At 41.2% G+C, this 19,276-nt stretch overlaps 1 protein-coding gene and 1 long non-coding RNA gene across 5 annotated transcripts in view; one reads left to right on the plus strand and one right to left on the minus strand.

The window, feature by feature from the left end:
* Positions 1 to 2,062: 2,062 nt before the first annotated feature.
* Positions 2,063 to 19,276, minus strand: part of LOC131901313 (uncharacterized) — a 126,155-nt gene continuing 108,941 nt past the window's right edge. For 2 of the 4 annotated variants that reach the window (XR_009376478.1, XR_009376476.1), the window contains one exon: positions 2,063 to 2,083. This is a non-coding gene — a long non-coding RNA (uncharacterized LOC131901313). The remainder of the gene's footprint in view (positions 2,084 to 19,276) is intronic. The other 2 variants (XR_009376484.1, XR_009376492.1) reach the window with 1 other exon arrangement.
* Positions 11,448 to 12,653, plus strand: LOC131901307 (olfactory receptor 2L13-like). Its single transcript, XM_059252506.1, has one exon. The coding sequence runs from the start codon at positions 11,655 to 11,657 to the stop codon at positions 12,639 to 12,641; it is 987 nt and encodes a 328-aa protein (XP_059108489.1). The 5' UTR covers positions 11,448 to 11,654; the 3' UTR covers positions 12,642 to 12,653.

Here is a 19,276-nt window from a genome sequence, read left to right on the forward strand (position 1 = left end):
CTGTCCTAGTCAGTCCACTGTCATGAGGAAACACCAGCAGGTAATGTGCAAGTACACTTGGGGAAGTAGGAGACCCAAAGGGTGCATAGATCCCATAGCAGTCAGCTCCTGCCTGACAACCCTCTCGTGAAGCCAATTGTTCTTCTAACCAGTGGTTCTCAGTATGTGGGTTGTGAACCCTTTGGGATCTAAGGAGCCTTTAACAAGGGACACATATTAGATGTCTTATGTAGACATTTACATTAAAATTATTAACAGTGACAAAATAAGTGTAAGACAATGCTACAAAATAATTTTATGGTTTGGGTTCATCAAAACAATGAAGCAATGTATTAAAGTATCACAGCATTAGGAAGGTTAATAACTACTGATCTGGAGGTTACTGAATGACAATATGGTGCTTGGAAGAACTAATAGTCTCTTTAAACCTTAGCAAAACTGAGTAAAGGGGCATAAGTCCAAAGGCTGCTTGCTAATGCTGCTGGCTAAGAAGAAGAAAAACTAGAAGCAGATCTACAGACCCTGCAGTTCAAACACAAAGAAAATTGGTGTTGGCAATTGTACAACAGTTGGGGGCCCTGTCAAGATAAATACTTACCAAAGGAAGACTTTCTCTTTGGTCAGCTCACTGAGCTTCTGTGAGGACTCCAAATTCTCATTCTCAAACTTCTGCAGGTCTAACATGACCTGCTCATGTTCCATCTTGAGCTTTTCCCAGAAAGGATTTGGCCTGTGGTAGGGCCTGGACCCAGAAGCAAAGAATTCCATGAATACAGGCCTCAAGGATCATATGAATTCAGTGTGTGTTCTATATTACTGGAATTAATAAGATGCCACATAATGGCTCCTATGTACTGGAACCTCTGGCTGCTTATTACACTTGCTCTTCTGGTCCCAGGCTAGCAGAGTCAGGGTGTTAAGAGGGGTGCAGCTGGGACTGAATATGCTCCCTCAGGAGTCCTGCACAGCTTGCTATGGAGTTCCCACGAGTCTATCACAGGTATGGGCCCACCAGAAACTGTGATGTTTCTTCTGTCTTCAAATAAGAGATACACATTCCAGGGTGCTTATATTGACATGGCAGCTAAAATCACATCATGAGCATTTCAGAGGATGGGACTCAATATTATGACAGCTTCATAAATTCCCCCAGGGCATTCCCAGTTGACACCAAGGTGAACACACTGCAAAGGGCTATGCTGCTCAAACTGGGGCTCCCAGTACACCATGTAGACAACACCTAGATACTGAGACAAACAACACTTCATGTGCAACCATAGACCCTTGATTGCAGGGTGAAGAGGGACACGTATGCACAAACACACAAACACATAGATACAGAAAGATGGAAGAGAGAGAAAGAGAAAGAGAGAGAGAGAGAGAGAGAGAGAGAGAGAGAGAGAGAGAGAGAGAGAGGGAAAGGTGATAAAATGCTCTCATTGAGATGACAAATTAATGCATGCAATTGTGTCATCTTAGAGAGGACCAATAGCAGCAGACATCTGTACCAGGCCTTCCTGCCACATAAGATGTGGTACAAAAACTCTCCAGCTGCTACTAGAAGCATCCAGCACACAATGTCTTTCCAGGCAAGTAAAAAAAAAATAACAGCATTCTCACACTAGCCACCACTTGACAGGATCTCTCCAAATGCATGCTGGGAATTCACACACTACTGCTTCAATTCCCGAGTTATGTGATTCAGGCCACAGGCTCTGATTTTCATTTGGAGGAAGCAGAACAGTCTATGTCCCCATCTCACTCCTGCCCATGTGTCAGGTTTTGCTTCAGGGAAGCAATTCGAGAAATTGGGTTGGGCAAAGTGACACCCAACCTCCCAGAAGCCCATTCCTTAGACAAAATAAACTAAGGGTGAAATTGTGGAACCGAGACAGTCACCATGGAGTCTGAAACAGTAAATACCTGTTGTCCAAGGATCCTTCGGTAACTAAGATGAGGCGATCTCTCAGATCATTCCGTTGGGCGGTCATCACCTGGAGCTGAGTGGTCAGGCTCTCCACCTTCTGTTTCACTTGCTTCTTTGTGAGGCTGGTTGGAGTGGGTGGTGGCTCCTTGGAGGCCCCTGTGGGTAGATTAATGAACACAAGTGAACGTGCATTGTGACAAGACATAGAGAATGAACAGGTCACCCTGAGACCTGAGAAGGTGTTTAAGAAAGGATGTAAGCAAGCAATTCAGTGACACCCCAAAGAATTTTGCCCTGGACTGAGATGCCCCTGCTGGGCATCTTAGGTCTCCCATCTCTGTGACAGGAGATAGGTGTCTCAGCCAGCTGATTTCCTCTGCTCCTTTAGCACATGTTTTAGGTAACTAAGGAGAGAGCCTCCTCAGGCTTATTAACAGCACTGGACTCTGCATTCAACTTGGCTGCAGGGTTCACTAGTCTGTGGCTTTCAAATGCAAGATAAAATTGACACAGTCCACAAGCACTCAGGTCATTAAAGATGCAAAAATATCTTGACAGGTCACTCTAAGCACATGGCAAAAATGGAGAAGCCAAACAGGGACCAAATATGGTCACCATCCTCACTAAGATGCCTCAGTGACAACTGATGATGCATAGAGCTGGTGGACCATAAATAAATGAAGATACTGAGGTTGAAATACATTGATGACCTGCTTTTTGCTGAGCACAGTTCACTTGAAATTCCTACCCTAATGCTGGCCTTTTTGTCTCCTCTCAACCCCTACCCTCCTGTAGGATTGAAAGGCAAGAGCTCCCAGAACATCAGCTTTGGCCTTACTCGCTCCTGATTTCTGGGACAGACAAATTACTCTTCTGGAATCCTTGAATTTCAGGAGCCATGACAAGCAGGGATGTCCAGTTGTTTCCCAGAAACTCCTACCTCCTGTGTCCCATTACTGGAAGATTCAACTCAAGGCCAGGTCCTGCAGGGACATCCCAATTTCCTGCCCACAACTTACTGTACCATCTTCTGGACCATTTCTTTCTTGATGGTTCACATTGGAATGGCTGAAGGCCAGCTTGTGTCTGCCTCTCTCTGGTTTCTCTTCCCTCTCCTTTCTCTCGACAAAACAGAGTCCTGAGTCTTCTCAACATGTTCATGGCTGAACTGTAAGGGCACTGAACCAACTGTCCAAAGGCAGTTGGTGTTGCTACAACACAGTTGACATCAGATAACATTCTAAAGTCTCCAGGATACAATAGAATATCCAGGCATGAGACACCCCTGATGTCATGGGGAACTGACATTGCCTCCCAGCTAACCAGATCTCATCATCACTCTTCAGAAGTCAGGTTTCCCATTCTAGGAATCTCTCCTGGGACTCAAGAGAAATGCTTCAGTACCCTTTTTGTTCCATAGCCAGAGGTTGCTCTCTGATTTTTTTGAAATTCCTCAGTACTTCCATGTGGGAATGAAAGTGAGTGTTCATCTCCTATTAAAGTATATGTCCAGAAGGTAACAGTATTATAGACATTGATGTGAGGTATGATTCTCCACAAGTACCTGCATCTCCTTATAATCAAGAAATAATAGACTTAATGATTATGGAAAGGACACTTTTTAAATAACTTCCTGGTATGGAGCCTACAGAAATTACTGCCAGTAGAGAATATGCAACTTAGTTGATTTAAATTGATGACCATGGCAGATTGCATTAGCCTATTACATGGGATCTATAGATAATCACTACCCAGTACATCAGCTTTTAAGAGTTTCTGAAAATGCTCAATGGGTATGACCCAAAAATCCTGTAGAGTTTGCTCTTAGTGATTTTACAGATTGTTCTTCAAAAAGACAAGGACCATATATTTTATACACAAATTCTTCACGCTTCTCAAAATGGTTAGTACCTTCCCCTGACTGTACAGCTCAACAGTCAAAACTTACTATATTCCATTCATTTTTAATTAGACATTGCTCAGTAATTGGTTACTTTTAACTTACTTCATGTATATATTTGCACATGAAGGATAGAGTTATGCTAAAAATGGAAACTGGCCAAAACTGATAGAAAAGAATTGTTACAAAAGTATTTTAAATTTTAAAAAAATGTAATGAAGAGATGAAAATCTCTAAGCTCTATCTACTTTGTACTCTAACACATTTTATCTCTACATTTCTTAGCTTTCTAATCTCAAAAAATAATATCTTATGATGTAATTTCTTTAACTTTGGATGTGTAAATTCCTGGGGAATGGTTAAAATTTGTAAAATGCATACCAAAAATTAGCTGAGAACTTGTAACAAAAGGTTATCACTTTTAAAATCTATATATAGGCAGCATGTATAAAAGTTATTATTCCTAATGTCCCCTTTGGTTATTATTGTATCTCCTTTGTAGACTAAATAGGCAATCACTGCTCCTCAAAATATTTTGGAGAAAGGTAGAATTTAATATCATGAGATATCCCTAAGGAAATATAGGTCTACTCAGGATAGAAGAATCTGACTCAAAAGATGTATGTCTAACCCCTTATGTATTTGCAAACTGTTCAACATCAGGATTCTGGAAAATTTAAATAAAAATCAAATATGTGATTGATAAATTTGGTATGTCTGAAAAATAAAGCTCTTAAATACCTAAGGTCTATTTATGAGAGCAGAATGCACTTGAAAATAATATATCTAGTCTCTTTGTCTTTCCAAACTTTGTTAATCTTTAGCTCTTTGCATAAACTGAGTCATACAAACTGTGATATTCTCTAATGGCATACCCTGAAAGAGTAAAAAATAAAATAAAGTTCAATTTTGTGGACTGTATTTATTTAAGTTTTATATTTGAGGCTAACGTATCTTAAGTTAAATCTTCAATCCAAATTTTTAAAACTCAAACTCAATGGGGATAAAATTGTAAAATCCTAATCATAAACAAAAGCTTCCTTGTAAACTGTTAAACACAGTTAGGTCATACAAGTTAATGATAATCACCTCGTAAATAATAAAATTCTTTAAAGTATTCTAAATCTATGCTTGTAGTCATAGTAATTACAAATCTATTTCATTTTACAGTGAAAAGCTTCAGTTAGAATGCTGTTCATATTTTCAAGATTAGGCCAAAAGCAATGATTAAAAATGAAGTTTGTTTATACAGACCATTTACCTTGCTGACAGACTTTAGGTTGAAAGAAATAAACACTCATAGTGTGTTTCAGTGGAACTTCTCACTATTCCTTTATTTCAGGGAACTTGCTGTGCAATCAGGTAAATAAAAAAATAATAAATTCAATCCTATTAAAACACGGCAGTAATAGTGAACTGCTCGATCATTTGTCACAGAGAACACAGAACAAAGAGCTTGCTCAGGAGAAAAGCTAGAAGCAGCCTTGACTCAGGTTGCTGGCAGGAGGCTTAACCAAAGGCTTGGTGCCATGAATTGTCTGTTACTGAGACTGTAAGAGCTTTCCCTGCTTATGCCTGGTCCAGTAATGAATGCATCCAATGTGTACAGTGCTAGGAAAAGAAATTTGGTCTTGTCTTTAACATAAACAATGGAAACATTTTCATTGTATGTCTTTCAGAAATTGAAAGCCAAAACACCACCCATATTTCTTATATTTGTGATTACTAAAACTTAATTCTTTAAATTTATATTTTTGTATATCATAAGAACTTAAAACAACGTAAACAGGTTTAGCCAGGTTTAAACATAAGAGTGAATTTTTTAAAAGAGTTTTAAAAATATTTCTTTTTTTAAAGATTTATTTATTTATTATATATACAGTGTTATGTCTGCAGGCCAGAAGAGGGCACCAGATCTCATTATGGATAGTTGTGAGTGACCATGTGGTTGCTGGGAATTGAACGCAGGACCTCTGGAAGAGCAGTCAGTGCTCTTAACCTCTGAGCTACCTCTCCTTAAAAATATTTCTACTACTACTAATAATAACCTATAATTGGAAGTACTATGATGTTGTTTTGCCATGCTAAGGTTCCTTTGTAAGCATTTATAACCAATCTTAGGAATGGTTACTGGAATATAAAGAGAGGTGTCAAATATGGCCTCTATGATCTGTAAAAATAATATTACAGCAAAATATTAGCAGATACTAATCAAGAGATAGATGAAATGATCAATACACAAGCAAGGGACCATGACTGGTAGAGTGCACTACTTTATTAAATCTGACTACTATTCACAGTCATGAACACTATACTAGACCTTACTTTGGGAAGCCCATATCAAAGGATTTTGCAGAGCTCTCACCGAGGCTAATTCATTTCAGAAGACACCAGGGAAACATTCCATCATTGAGATTTTCAGAAAAAATTGTAAGAAAACTTTTCCTGATAGAAGGAGCCCTAACTCTTCCTGTCTGGACCTGAGAAAACAGTAGCTGACATTCTGCTCAGCAGCGATCTGAATTCTTGCACATTTTACCTTGTTCACTGGAGTAATAACCCTGCTCCTCTGACCAGCACTATCATCTTTGTCTACACAGGGGACAACATCACCTCAATACAGGATTTGGGAAGGCTCTGATCAGTCTGGAGGAGGCAGGAAGTTCCTGAACACCCTGGATATCTACAGTTGCTGGTCTATAACCAGGAACAGTGATTTTTCATTTGATGTCTTTCTTCCACAAGACTTAGTAACAGGTCAAATGGTTTTTACCTGGGAAGCACTATGGTGTATCTTTAGTTCTTCTAGTATCAGGTCTCTTGAATAGCTGGGTGAATCACTAGGGGCTTAGAGAAAATGGCTATAAAGCAAGCAAGAGAAATAGAAGTCAGAGTTATTTGGGTTTGTAGGAAAGACACCAAATGGCTGAAATGTCTACTGAGGGTGTTCAATGTTCCTAGCTTATTTAAAATTTTCTCTTTCATGTTACTTATAACCATGAAGCATAACAATGATGCTGGGGCAGTGTGAGTCTTAGTTTTTTATTACTCATATAATTACTCAAACTAGAGTCCATGGGAAGAAGGAGCCTCAATAAGGAATTGTTTGGATTAAGTTGACTTTGAGCATATCTGTTGGAGATTTATAGATCGTTAATTAGATGGAGGTCTCACCCTATAGTATGCAGAACCACTTCATTGCTGGGAACTGAACTGTGTAACAGTGAAGAAGCTGGAGCATATGCAGAGGCAAGCAGGCTGCATGGCTGCATTTCCATCTCTCTGCTCTTGACTGTGGATGTGATGTGACTGAGTTCCTGCCTTGATATCCCCCAAAATGGACTACTACCTGGACCTGTGGGCTAAAATCAATTCTTGTTCTGCTGTGCTTGGGAAATTAATATAAAGAAGATGCTAAGAAACCACTATGTGACACAGGGGTTTGCACAAGTCAGGGAGATGTGAAAGTAATTCATGACATGCTCAACAGCAGCGTATCTGTCCAAGAGCAGGAGATCCTGTTTTTTCCTGAACCCAACATGTGTTTCCCTATCACAGATTTATAAAGAGACACCCATTGACTCAAACAGCATCACCTTGTCAACCAATGGCTATGGGTAGTGTCTTGACCTCTCATGTGCTATTCTAAAATTTTGTTTTGTTTTGTTTTTCCGAGACAGGGTTTCTCCATGTAGTTTTGTGCTTTTCCTGGAACTTGCTTTGGAGATCAGGCTGGCCTCGAACTCACAGAGATCAGCCTGCCTCTGCCTCCCAAGTACTGGGATTAAAGGCGTGCGCCATCACCGCCTGACCTAAATTCTTTTCATCTATAAAATAATGCAACATTAATTTCAATATAATGTATTGTTCTATGGGTTTCCTGACTATTAAAATTTGGGGATATGGGGAAATGGATCTGAAATCACAGTCCTAGAGATGAATCTCAACCTTATCTATGTCTTTCTTTGGAGGTCAGGAGAAGCTCCTTAAAGGCCAGATCAGGGAAGTACCTCAGCTGCCAGGTATGCCGAGTGTTAGTAATAAGTGGCAATGTGTCCACTAATTACCTTAGGCCAGAGATTAACCCTAGGGCTGATGCACACACATGCCTGTGAAGAACTCTTGGTTGCCCTCTAATTCTGTGCTTCTTCAGCAAGATTTCTGGAAACAGATCTTTGACAAACTTCCTTCTTCAGAAATAAATAGAACTACTTATAAGGAAAAAGTCATTTTGATTTTGTCCTTCTCCTTCTAGAACATGTGACAGCCCCTTCTGTGCAACTTCAAAGGGCTATAGAAGGAGGCTAAGGTCTCGGCCCAGGAACTGCAATAACCATAGTTACAGGGACAGAGTGCAGGACTGAGGAACAGAGTGCAAAAGCCAGAAGTTCAAGGAGGAGACAGCAGGGACACTCATGAAATGCTCTGTTATGTGGTTGCCATTTTAGCCTCTCTGTATGTGAATTTCTTCCACCTAAAGGAAGGAGGGTGGAGATGGACCATGGAGATAGGTGCTGCAACCAGGAACAACTTGTAAAATAACGTCTTTCATCATTGAGACTTTTTAATGGACACAGAAATAGGTCTTCTTAAACTACAGTCCACAAATTGCTAAAGGATTTTGGTTTTGTTTTGTTTTTTGTTTTTGCTTTTTATTCTTTTTTTCCAGCTCCCTGCATTCTCTTTCCTTTACCAGCTTATGGCTATTGCTTTTGTTATGTGGATTAATTCACACTTAACAAGGCAGGAATCACAGAAGACTCACTCACATGCTCTTTCAATGGTTGCATGTATTAAATATGCAACACACGATAATTCAAATCTTGGCATTAAATCCTTCTTGAGCAATTTAACCACAGCAGCCATAGTTTACTATTTTGTTAGAATATAAATAATGGATAGAGCACATACAAATAATGGCATTTTGACATGATAAGGTAAAGTTCCTGCAAGGATACACACCATGAGTGCGAGCTCTCCTCCTTCCTCTGCTCTATGCCTTCCACTCTCAGCTCAGTCAGGAAGAGCCTATCATCAGGAATAAACTCCCAGAAGAATCACTCACTGAACATACACTAATGAGTCAGTCACTTCCACATCAAGAACACGGTTCCAAAGGACAGCACTCACAGGAATCAGTCACCATCTCTCTTCCAGTGGGAACTCAGCCCTCAGGGAAGGAACTGAGCCTCACCAACCATTATAAGACTTTCACATGCTACCATGTAACTTCCTAAACTGGGCCATTACTTTATAAAGCAAAATGGGTATGGCATTGTGCATAATTCACAGGTAATCTGGACCAGAAAGGATACTGACCTACAGGAAGCAGGAAGGAATAACGCACAGAGAGAATAGACACTCATGATACTCAAACGGATAGGCAGGACCAAAACTCAGGCTTTCTACCCTTAGTGTAGAATCTCTTCTTACTGATTTCAACTTCTGGTGAGGAGTTTAAAAAGAGTACGAAACACATCCAAGGTGTTCTACCACCTACACTGACACAGGACATCATGTCCCACTGAGGACAACCAGGACAGGGAAGGAAAGGCTTCTGCTATTGTTATCATGTTATTGTTGCTTGAGAGAATCAGACCAGAGGCAGTAGGTATAAATTCATGTCCAGCCACAGGTCCCTTCTCCGAGGGCTAAGAGAGAAGGTGTCACCCTGGACATTCAGGTAGAGTAGTGGCCACTACCAGATCCTAGACACACTGAGTGAGCTGCAGAGAGAAGAGGTGGGTGGCAGTCCAGGGGAGCCCCAAGGAACTACTACTCACCCATGCCATCAGTGTGCTGTGGCAGTCTGAAGATGCCCTTCAGGCAGAGAATGGGCAGCAGTTGAGGCTGTATCTGCTTCAGTGAAGTAAGCAAGTGCTGGAATTCATCCTGCCTCTTAGGAGGGTGCACCTGGAGCAGCAGCTACTCTTTGTTGTCTCCAACCTCCTTATCAAGCTGCTGCCACTTGCCTGGGCTCAGAGTGCCCACTGCCTTGAAGCATGGCCTCCACCTTGGTCATGACCTGGGCCAGGGTCTGAGGCCAAATGCCTAGCAGTTCTTGGTGCTGAGTCTCTATACTGTCTGACCAACCTGCCTCACCTTGTCCAGCTCTGTGGGATGGCACCAGGGCTATGAGAGACCTTGGTGCTGTGGGCTGAAATGGGTGGCTTCTTAGGGTACTGATAGGCCCCAGACAACAGGGGCCATGGACTGGAGTCTATGGGCCTGGGTCTCCAGAATTCCAGTGGTGCTCAACATGTACACCCTGGGATCCCAGGCATAGCCAAGATGACTGAAAAGGAAGGAATAATGGAAGAGGAGGAGGAGGTGCAGAAGACAGAAGGGACCCTGGTGGGGATGGTAGCCAGGTAGGCCTTAATGAGCAAAATCTTATTTAAAAACATATGATAATGTATAATATTGAGCAGCAACAGTAAAGTGATGTTTAGAATGATTTATTTTGAGTGTAAGATGCAAGGGTGTTCTCCTTATTTTCTTGGCTGCCTATAGTGGGTGAGGTTTAAACTCTGTTCATCCCAAATGTCAACCTTCTCACTGGTTGAATTGGCACAGCTCTAACTATCACTATTCCCAGAACACTGTACAAATTAGGCAGGATTCTGTGTTAGACCTGTGCTTGACCAACACAGCTCTCCCTTACCACACACAGCCATAACTTCATATATTGTGTTGTTGGAGAAAATGGAGTCACTTCAATGATCTTGAATTGTTGTCATGGTGTTTTTTATCATGACAACAGGAACTCCTTGACAACAGATTTCCCATTTCCACAATAGCTTTTACTATATTTACTATTTATACTTATTATGCTAGTAACAATTAAATAACTTTTTGTGGGTTTTTTTTGTTCTACTTACTCATAGTTAATACTATCATAAATACTGACAGAAGAGGAAATACTGATAACTACGAAGTTGGTACTTCCCTTTTGCATGGAAAGTTGTCATTATGAAGGCTTTAAAAGATTGTCAGAGTTTTTGGCCAAACATACTAACTGTCATGATAGAACTCTCATCCAGTGACTGGTGGAAGATGCAGAGATCCACAGCCAAGGCCCAGGTGGAGCTCCAGGAGTCCAACAGGCGAGAGGGAGGAGGGATTATATGAGGAAGAGCTATCGAGACCATGATTGGAAAAAGCACAGGAACAAATAGCCAAACTAGTGGAAACACATGAACTGTGTACCAATAGCTGAGAAGCCCCCATGGAACTGGACCAGGCCCTCTGGATAAGTGAGACAGTTGATGAGCTTGAAATGTTTAGGAGGCCCCAAGAAAGTGGGACCAGGACCTGTCCTTGGTGCATGAGCTGGGTTTTTGGAACCTGGGGTCTATGCTGTGACACTGTGCTCAGCCTTGGTGTAGGGAGGAGGGGCCTGGACCTTCCTCACCTGAATCTACCAGGCTGGGCTGACTCCCCAGAGGAAAACTTGCCTTGGAAGAGGTGTTAATAGGGGGTGGATTGGGTGGGGGGAAGCCTGGGGGTTGGGAGAAGGGAGGACAGGGGAATCCGTGGCTGATATGTAAAATTAAATTAATTATAAAATAAAAAATATTTGTTAAAAAATAAAATAAAATGAACATACAGGTTTCTCTGAACTGAGAACTTGGCCAGAGGCAAGGGGAAAGAAACATTTAGTTCAGATTTCAAAATAAATTCAACAGAAGTATGGTGCTGGTTGTAAGAACAATTCAGTGCAAGCATTCATTCCAAGCCAGTTCCTCTTTATTCTCCTGTTCTACTTTATATAAGTGCATTTTACTTTCAGGTCACTTTTGAAGAAAGAGAAAGCAATACATTTTCATGGAGAAATGGATTCAGAGCTCACGTGATTTCATTTTGTTAGGATTATTACCACAAAATCACACAGGCCTACTGCTTTTGCTGCTCATCATCTCCATATTCTCTGTGGCCTTGCTTGGCAACTCAGCAATGATCCATCTCATTTGTGTGGATCCCAAACTCCACACCCCCATGTACTTTCTGCTCAGTCAGCTCTCTCTCATGAACCTGATGCATATCTCTACCACTGTTCCCAAGCTGGCATTCAACTTCCTCTCTGGCCAGAAAAGCATTACCTTACTGGGCTGTAGAGTGCAATCCTTTTTCTTTCTGAACTTGGCAGGTTCTGAGGGCTTGTTCCTGGCCTCCATGGCCTATCACCATTTTGTGGCCATCTGTCACGCTCTTCATTATCCTATTCCCATGAGCAAAATGATGTTTCTGGAGATGATCATAGGATCTTGGACACTGGGCTCCATTAACTCCTTATCACACACAGTCTATCTCCTTCACATTCCTTACTGCCATTCTAGGTCCATTAACCATTTCTTCTGGGATGTCCCTGCCATGTTGCCCCTGGCCTATATGGACACTTGGGTTTATGAGTACATGGTATTTGTGAGTACAAGCCTGTTTCTTCTACTTCCTTTCCTTGGCATCACAGCTTCCTGTGGATGGGTCCTTTTTGCTGTCTTCCATATGTGCTCAAAAGAAGGAAAGAAAAAGGCCTTCACTACATGTTCAACTCACTTAACTGTGGTGACATTTTACTATGCACCTTTTGTCTACACTTACGTTAGTCCCAGGAGTCTCCGTTCCCCCACAGAAGATAAGATTGTGGCTGTCTTCTACACTATCCTCACCCCTATGCTCAACCCCATCATCTACAGCCTGAGGAATAAGGAGGTCCTCGGGGCCATGACAAGAGTCTCTGGGACATTCTCTTCCACAAAAACTTTGTCATTTCCTCTCTACTCATATTTCAGTCCCTGGAGAATGACAGAGTAGTGTTGCCTATTGGAAATATTATGTGTCCCCCACACATGTCATACCTTTCTGGTGACTTATTACTGGTTAAGATTAAATAGTATGTTCATTTTTACATACTATATCAATTATTCACATGTTTAATTCACAACATTATAGACAATTATATCAATAACAGAAATTTGGCAATTACTATTCTAACATAATATGACACATTATACTTTATGATTGTATAAATATTACTGTAAAATGATATTGTATGCTGATATTGACTTGTATCTACAAAATTAACATAATTAATTGCTTTGATTATATGTTTTGCTTTCATTCTTTTCATTATTAAAAGTTTATGTATATTGAATATTTAAAAAAGATTGTCAGAATTTTTAATGATTATGATTTGTAAAAAAAATTCTGAGGATTGATCTATATCCAACTTTTAAAGTGAAAATTAGTCTAATCTTTAAAACAACACTTGGGGTAAACTTCATTTACTCATTCAATAAATAGACTGTGAGTAGTCACTTACTGCATGTTAGCCCATTACCTAACTAATGAGGTTACAGTGGTAAGTAGACAAACACCTACTGGAATTGAAGGATACATAAATTACAAGAAATGAGACAGGCACACATATAGACGTATAGTAGTTAGAGGACAAAAAGCAAATTTTCTGGACTGTAGGGGAAGATCGAAGGAACTTAAGCGAGTAGGACCAAGTGGGAGAAGCTGAGAGCATGGTATATAAGGAAAATGGAAGGAAATATAAGAAAAGCCTTGTTCAGCCTTGCTGCATGGGGGAGGGGCTTAGTACTGCCTCAACTGAATGTACCGGGCTCTGCTGACTCCCCATGGGAGGAGCCCTGACACTTTTGCAGGAGGGAATGGGGAATGTGGGTCGAGGGAAAACCTGGGGGAGAAGCAGAAGGAGGGATGAGACAGGGATCTATGGTTGGCATGTAAAAGGAATAAAAGAATGTCTTTAGAAAAACACTTTAAAAAAAGAAAAGAAAAGCCAGACAAAAAAGATTCAAGAACAGGAAGATGCTGGTGTTTAGTGTCACTTCCCTGCAGGGACATTGACAGAAAATCCAAGTTCAAGTCAGAGATGAAATAGGAGCCAGATCTATCTGTGTCAGGAGACACTGGCAGGTACTGTGAGTGGAAGTGGAGGCAAGTGGGTTCTTGGTGAGGAACAGCAGTCTGACTTCTGTGTGGATGAATTCCTCTAACCACAGGCCAAGGCAATGGGCTTCACTCACATTTGCCAGATGTGATGATTGTATTTGTATAACACTGCTTTCCATGTAAGTAGAAATGGGATCCAACAATTTAAATGATTTTGATACTGAGGAATGCCTACCTATGGCCTTGAGTATAAACCCATCACAATAAAATATGTTCATCATGAATGTTAGCCCAAAAGAGAATTTGTTTTCTAAGTCAAACATGATTACCTATTTCAACACATATCACAGTCTTACTTATTCTTTTCTCCTTTCCCCTTAATAACAGAATCCTAGCTGTGAGTATGCCCACTGTGTCTTTGTAGAGAGGGTTCATTTACCGTGCTACAGCAGCAGTAACAACAGCTGTAAACAAATGCATCATAAGGAGCTTCAGCAGAGACTGGAGCATCTGGAGAGGAAGCAGAAGCATGAGAAGCAGAAACAGCAGAAGCAGGAGCAACAGCAACACATGTGGAAGTGGAAACAGTGTCAGAAGCAACAGTTGAAGTGTTTCTGTGACCAGAGTACTCCAATGTGACCTCTGGTTCCTGGAGTCGGTATTTACTCTATTCTTGAGCCTTTAAGGACAATTTGAGATGTATTATTTTTCATAAAAAGGGAATGTTACACTTTCATTCATTTTATCACTTGTCAATGCCATGGTCTTGATTTTAGTCCACAAATATCTGTGTATTCCTTTCAATTTTATCATTAGAGACCACTAACATTTTTTAACCTCTGCTTCATTTCTACTTGAGTTAAAGACCCATGGTTTCATAAATCTCAAAAGCAGATATGACCAACTGGCTTTAAAAAATCTGCACTTTGTTACCTAACACATTCATTTCCAGCATGATGGGAAGACATATACAGAAAAGGTCAAATGTGTCCTCTCCAGTCTGCATGACCTGGTTGTTGAACAGCCAGATTGAGAGAATGTGACAATGAAGGGCTTCTAGAAGGAAAGGAACCTCTCCCTTCTGCAGTCCATTTACCCTTTCCCATAGCCTTTCATTGGGATCCTGGGATAGCAAGAGTGAAGGTGAACTCAAAATGCATGAACAAAGTGTGCCACCAGCTGCTGAGCTGCAAGTATGGATTCTGCAGATGCCTTCTGGCTTCTCACTCCTTTTCCATGACTGTTAAACCTCTGTTAAACCTCCAGTAACATCATCTACTTTGAGTAGGAATATTGTGAACAAAGCCTCAAGAATTCATTCAAAGCTCTGAAATGGGGCTACCCATCCATTTATGTCACAAAAACAGTTGGTAAAATTTCCACAAGGCTGACTCACATAGGTTACCCAAAAACCCATTCTACTAGCTAAATTGAAGAGGTGTGTTCTTGGGTCTTAGAGAGATCACTTGGTATTTAAGATTCCTTGAATTTGGTTCCTGAAACCCAGCAGGGGGCTCATATCTGTCTAAAACTCCAGTCCTAGGGGATCCAGTTCTTTCTTCTGTCCTCAGTGAATACTAGGCTTGCACAGGGTACACAGACATATATACAGGGAAATCATTCACACACAAGCATGCACAACAGTAAAATCAAGTGGGAGTTTTACAAACTGACTCAATGCTACTTGGTAGATGATCATTCTCCTCTGCCTTTACATAATGTCTCTAGATTTTTGTCAGTCTTCACAACTCAGTCAAAATCAGAATTCAGGATCCTATTTTGGCATCAAATACCACATTTGCTCATTTCATATGCTACCTAAAGTTTAAAAAAAATACAAAACTTGCCTAAATAATATAGCCTAAAATGGTTATAAAACAAACAAAAAAAAAATAAGACAGATTACTCCTAAAATAAACACATGGAAGTGTATATACTTGTTAAAAGTACTTAACGTGGTCATGGTGAATGATCTCAAAGGTCCTAGTTATAGATGAACTTAAACCACTATGGACACATGAATTTGATTGGAGATTTGTCAACCTTAGATACATTTTTATAGTTCTCTGAGTCATTATTTCCTCTTCATTATGCAATTTATCATAAGACAATAAAAAGGAAACCCCTATATTTATAACACTTTTTGCATCTCCCTCTAGTATTTAGACAGAAGAGACCACAGTACAGACCTCTAGTTACTTCACCATTCCATACACCAGTTGGAAAACAGAAACGATGAAGTCAATCAAGAAATATTTTCCTCAACTTCTGTGTGGAGGTCCATGACTTTAATGTTAGCAGTAGCAAGGCAGAAGCAGGTGGCAAGTTGAGAGTTCAAGGACAGCCTATTCTACATAGCAAATTCCAGACTACTTAGGGCTATATAACAAAAGGATATTTCAAAAACAAAGAAATCTATATCTAGACATAATTTCTTGAACAGATAAATTCGCTGATTTCTGTAAGCAGAATACAGTTGACAGAGAAAATCCAGGACCAGCTGCTCCACCAATACAAGTGAACTTTCTCTTTTCCCAGAGCGAGGAACCATCCTTACAATCGTCCTGTGTCCTTGTCAACTTGGCCTGTCTTGCTGTAATCTTTAATGAAGACAAACATTTGATGCCTTGTTAGAGTTCAGTGGAGAAGAACTGACAGTGTCTGTCTTAGTCCATCAGTTTACACTTTGCACGCTGCCTATACCAGGTAAAACTTGCTAGTCCAAATCTTGTATTGGTCTGGGCTTAAATGTGTTGAACTGCAGAAATATGGTTACTTTTATATCAGTGTCATGATATGTTTACAAAGTATGTAAACCACTGCCATTTTGGTTTACTAGATTTACATATATATTCACTGTCTCCATTTCAATTAGTGATATTTTGGTATGCTGATTTATCATTTGGATAACTTTTTAAAAGAAAATTTCAGTGGGGGAAAACCACCAAATATTAACAATACCTTGAGTAGAGTCACAATTTGTAGTCAACTGATTCCACAAAGTATGTTAACTTTAACTGACTTACCTTGTTACATTCAAATCCTACTTCATTCAAAGTAGTGCAGACTCCACACAGGGTGCTCCAACTGTACCTACATACACACTAAGTGACTGCTCATTCATGCACCATCCAGTAAAGCCTTAGAGACACTCCTATCATTTTACATTGAAAGATGACAGGACAACTCTGGACTGTCATTCAACAAGACTTATTCATGTACTACAGACCATTTCAGCACCAGGAGATGGCCTCTTCATAACATGCAGAGTTATATAAAAAATGGTAAAAAAAATTTTCCATTTATACAGGTGAACCCCTTTGGCATTCCAATTATATCAAGCACTAATGAAAATCTTTTCTGGTTGAGGAAGATTTAAGGCAAGTTCCGGCCCTATGAAGGCACTGAGATGATTTCCCCATTGTTGCTACATGTCTTTATACTCAATGTCACAGTAGATCTGGTCGATTCAGCAACCATTTTTTTCTTGCTGGTTTACAAAGCTGGAAGTAGAAAATCATGCCACATGTGAGCCATACTGCAAAGTATGTGGTTGTTCTTTTATCTCTTTAATTTCTGATGGCCTACAACCATTCTACATTCTAAGAAAAACTCAAAATGCTCCTCAAACTACTTCCAGAGATTCAAGATTGTATGATTTCCTTTCAATACCGGGGTGGTGACACATGCCTTCATTCCTAGCACTTGGGAGGCAGACAGATAGATGTCTGTGTATTCACGACAATCTTGGTCTTCAGAGCCATGTTGGTGATAGTCAGGCCTACACAGAAAAACTCTGACTAAAAAAGCAAAACAAAAGGAAAACACAAAGCACCACAGCAAAACCGGAAGGTGCTTGGTAGCTGCTGGTGTTCGAATGATTTTTCTAACATTGTTTCAATCTCATCTGAGACCTGAGCAAGTGTTTGGTCTCTTTTCTTCTTCTTGCATCACAGCTGCCCTGTCGTGGAAATTTTGTTCATCCATACAAAAGGTTTGTTGGGCCGTGGCGCACGCCTTTAATCCCAGCACTCGGGAGGCAGAGCCAGGCGGATCACTGTGAGTTGGAGGCCAGCCTGGGCTACCAAGTGAGTTCCAGAAAAAGGTGCAAAGCTACACAGAGAAACCCTGTCTCGGAAAAAAAAAAAACAAAAAAAAAATAGACAAAAGATTTGTTGGCTTTTATGTGCACAATAACAAAACTTTGTAATTACTACTGCTACTGCTGCTGATATTAATGATGATGAAGATGATGATAATAATAATAATACTGAAGGAGAAAACCGAAAGGGGAGGGGTTGGGCCTCTCCCAAGAGTGTTTGTGTCCAAGGCCTGCAAGTTGGCCTTCTTTGTGCCATCCTGGCCCAGTGCTGCCTGCAGCATCTCTCCCATCCTATAGAGGGCGCTCCCTTGCCTCAGTCCTTGGAGATGGAGAGGTGGGTGAAGATGGGGTGGCTGAGACCTGGGTCCAGGCTGGAGGAATCAACACTGTTGAGGAGCCTGAGCTCTGCAACAGCTGTCTTGCTCCCATAAATTCTGCATCTCTGGGCAGCGCCTTGATCATGGGCAGACGGGACAGACAGGAAGGCAGCTGGAAACCAAAGTTAGGTCAGGACATGCAGGTCAAGAGAGATTTAGCAGGGGGCAGCACCTTGCATGACATCTCTGCTGTCTGCTGTGGTAGTCAGTAGGATGCAACCATAGCCTCTAATTTCTGGGTCTAGTTGGGGAGGCATTTGATGAGATGCTTGACCCTGGCCCAAGGCAAAGACTTATTGTCATGGGAGGCCATGCATCTGGTTGCTGAAGGGGCACCACAGAGGCACAGCAGGTTGGGGGCGCCCAGGGGGGTAAGTTCACTGAAATGGAGCAGAAGGAAGAGGAATATTTGAAACAGGATAAATCCAAGAAGGATGAGCTTGGCGGTAGCATGCATGAAGTAGGTCTCTCTAGCAACATGGGCAATTCCAGATCCCTAGGCTGTTGGTGCTGGCTGGACTGGGAGCCTGAGAAACTGAGGTTGTGCTGCACACCAAATGCAGAAGAAAAGCTCACAGGTCTGTGGAGGCGTCCCCACCCCACAACTTCCCACAATGGTTCGGGCTGCCACTTGTCTGCTGTCTGGATGATATGGCAGCCTGGACCTGAGGGCAGGAGGTGATCTGTGGAGGGTGTAGAATAGTCTTGAGCCCCATGACCATAACTGTAATAATACCAAAGCCTCCCAGCACTGGTGTCATTGTGGGCTGTAGCTGATATTACCATCTTCAGCTCTTCTGACACTGGAGCCTCCATCTAACCTGGGTGTGTTTCACTTTGCTTGCTGTCTGTCTCCCAGGGAGGTGGAAGCAGTGTGAGGTTTGATTTGTTGTCTAGTGCTCATCCTCAATGCTAGCACAGGACCCACTGTACAGTAAGCACTTTAAACATGCAAGTCAGAAGCAGGACATGGTGGCCCATGCCTTTGATCCTGTACTCAGAAGGCAGAGGCAGGTAGATGTCTGTGAGTTTGAGGCCTGTTTGTCTAC

This window comes from Peromyscus eremicus, unplaced genomic scaffold (assembly GCF_949786415.1).
Source record: "Peromyscus eremicus unplaced genomic scaffold, PerEre_H2_v1 PerEre#2#unplaced_71, whole genome shotgun sequence".
NCBI lineage: Eukaryota > Metazoa > Chordata > Mammalia > Rodentia > Cricetidae > Peromyscus > Peromyscus eremicus.

Excerpts from the sequence above, each read along its gene's own strand:
- LOC131901307 (XM_059252506.1), top strand. The coding sequence starts at position 11,655 with ATGGAGAAATGGATTCAGAGCTCACGTGATTTCATTTTGTTAGGATTA.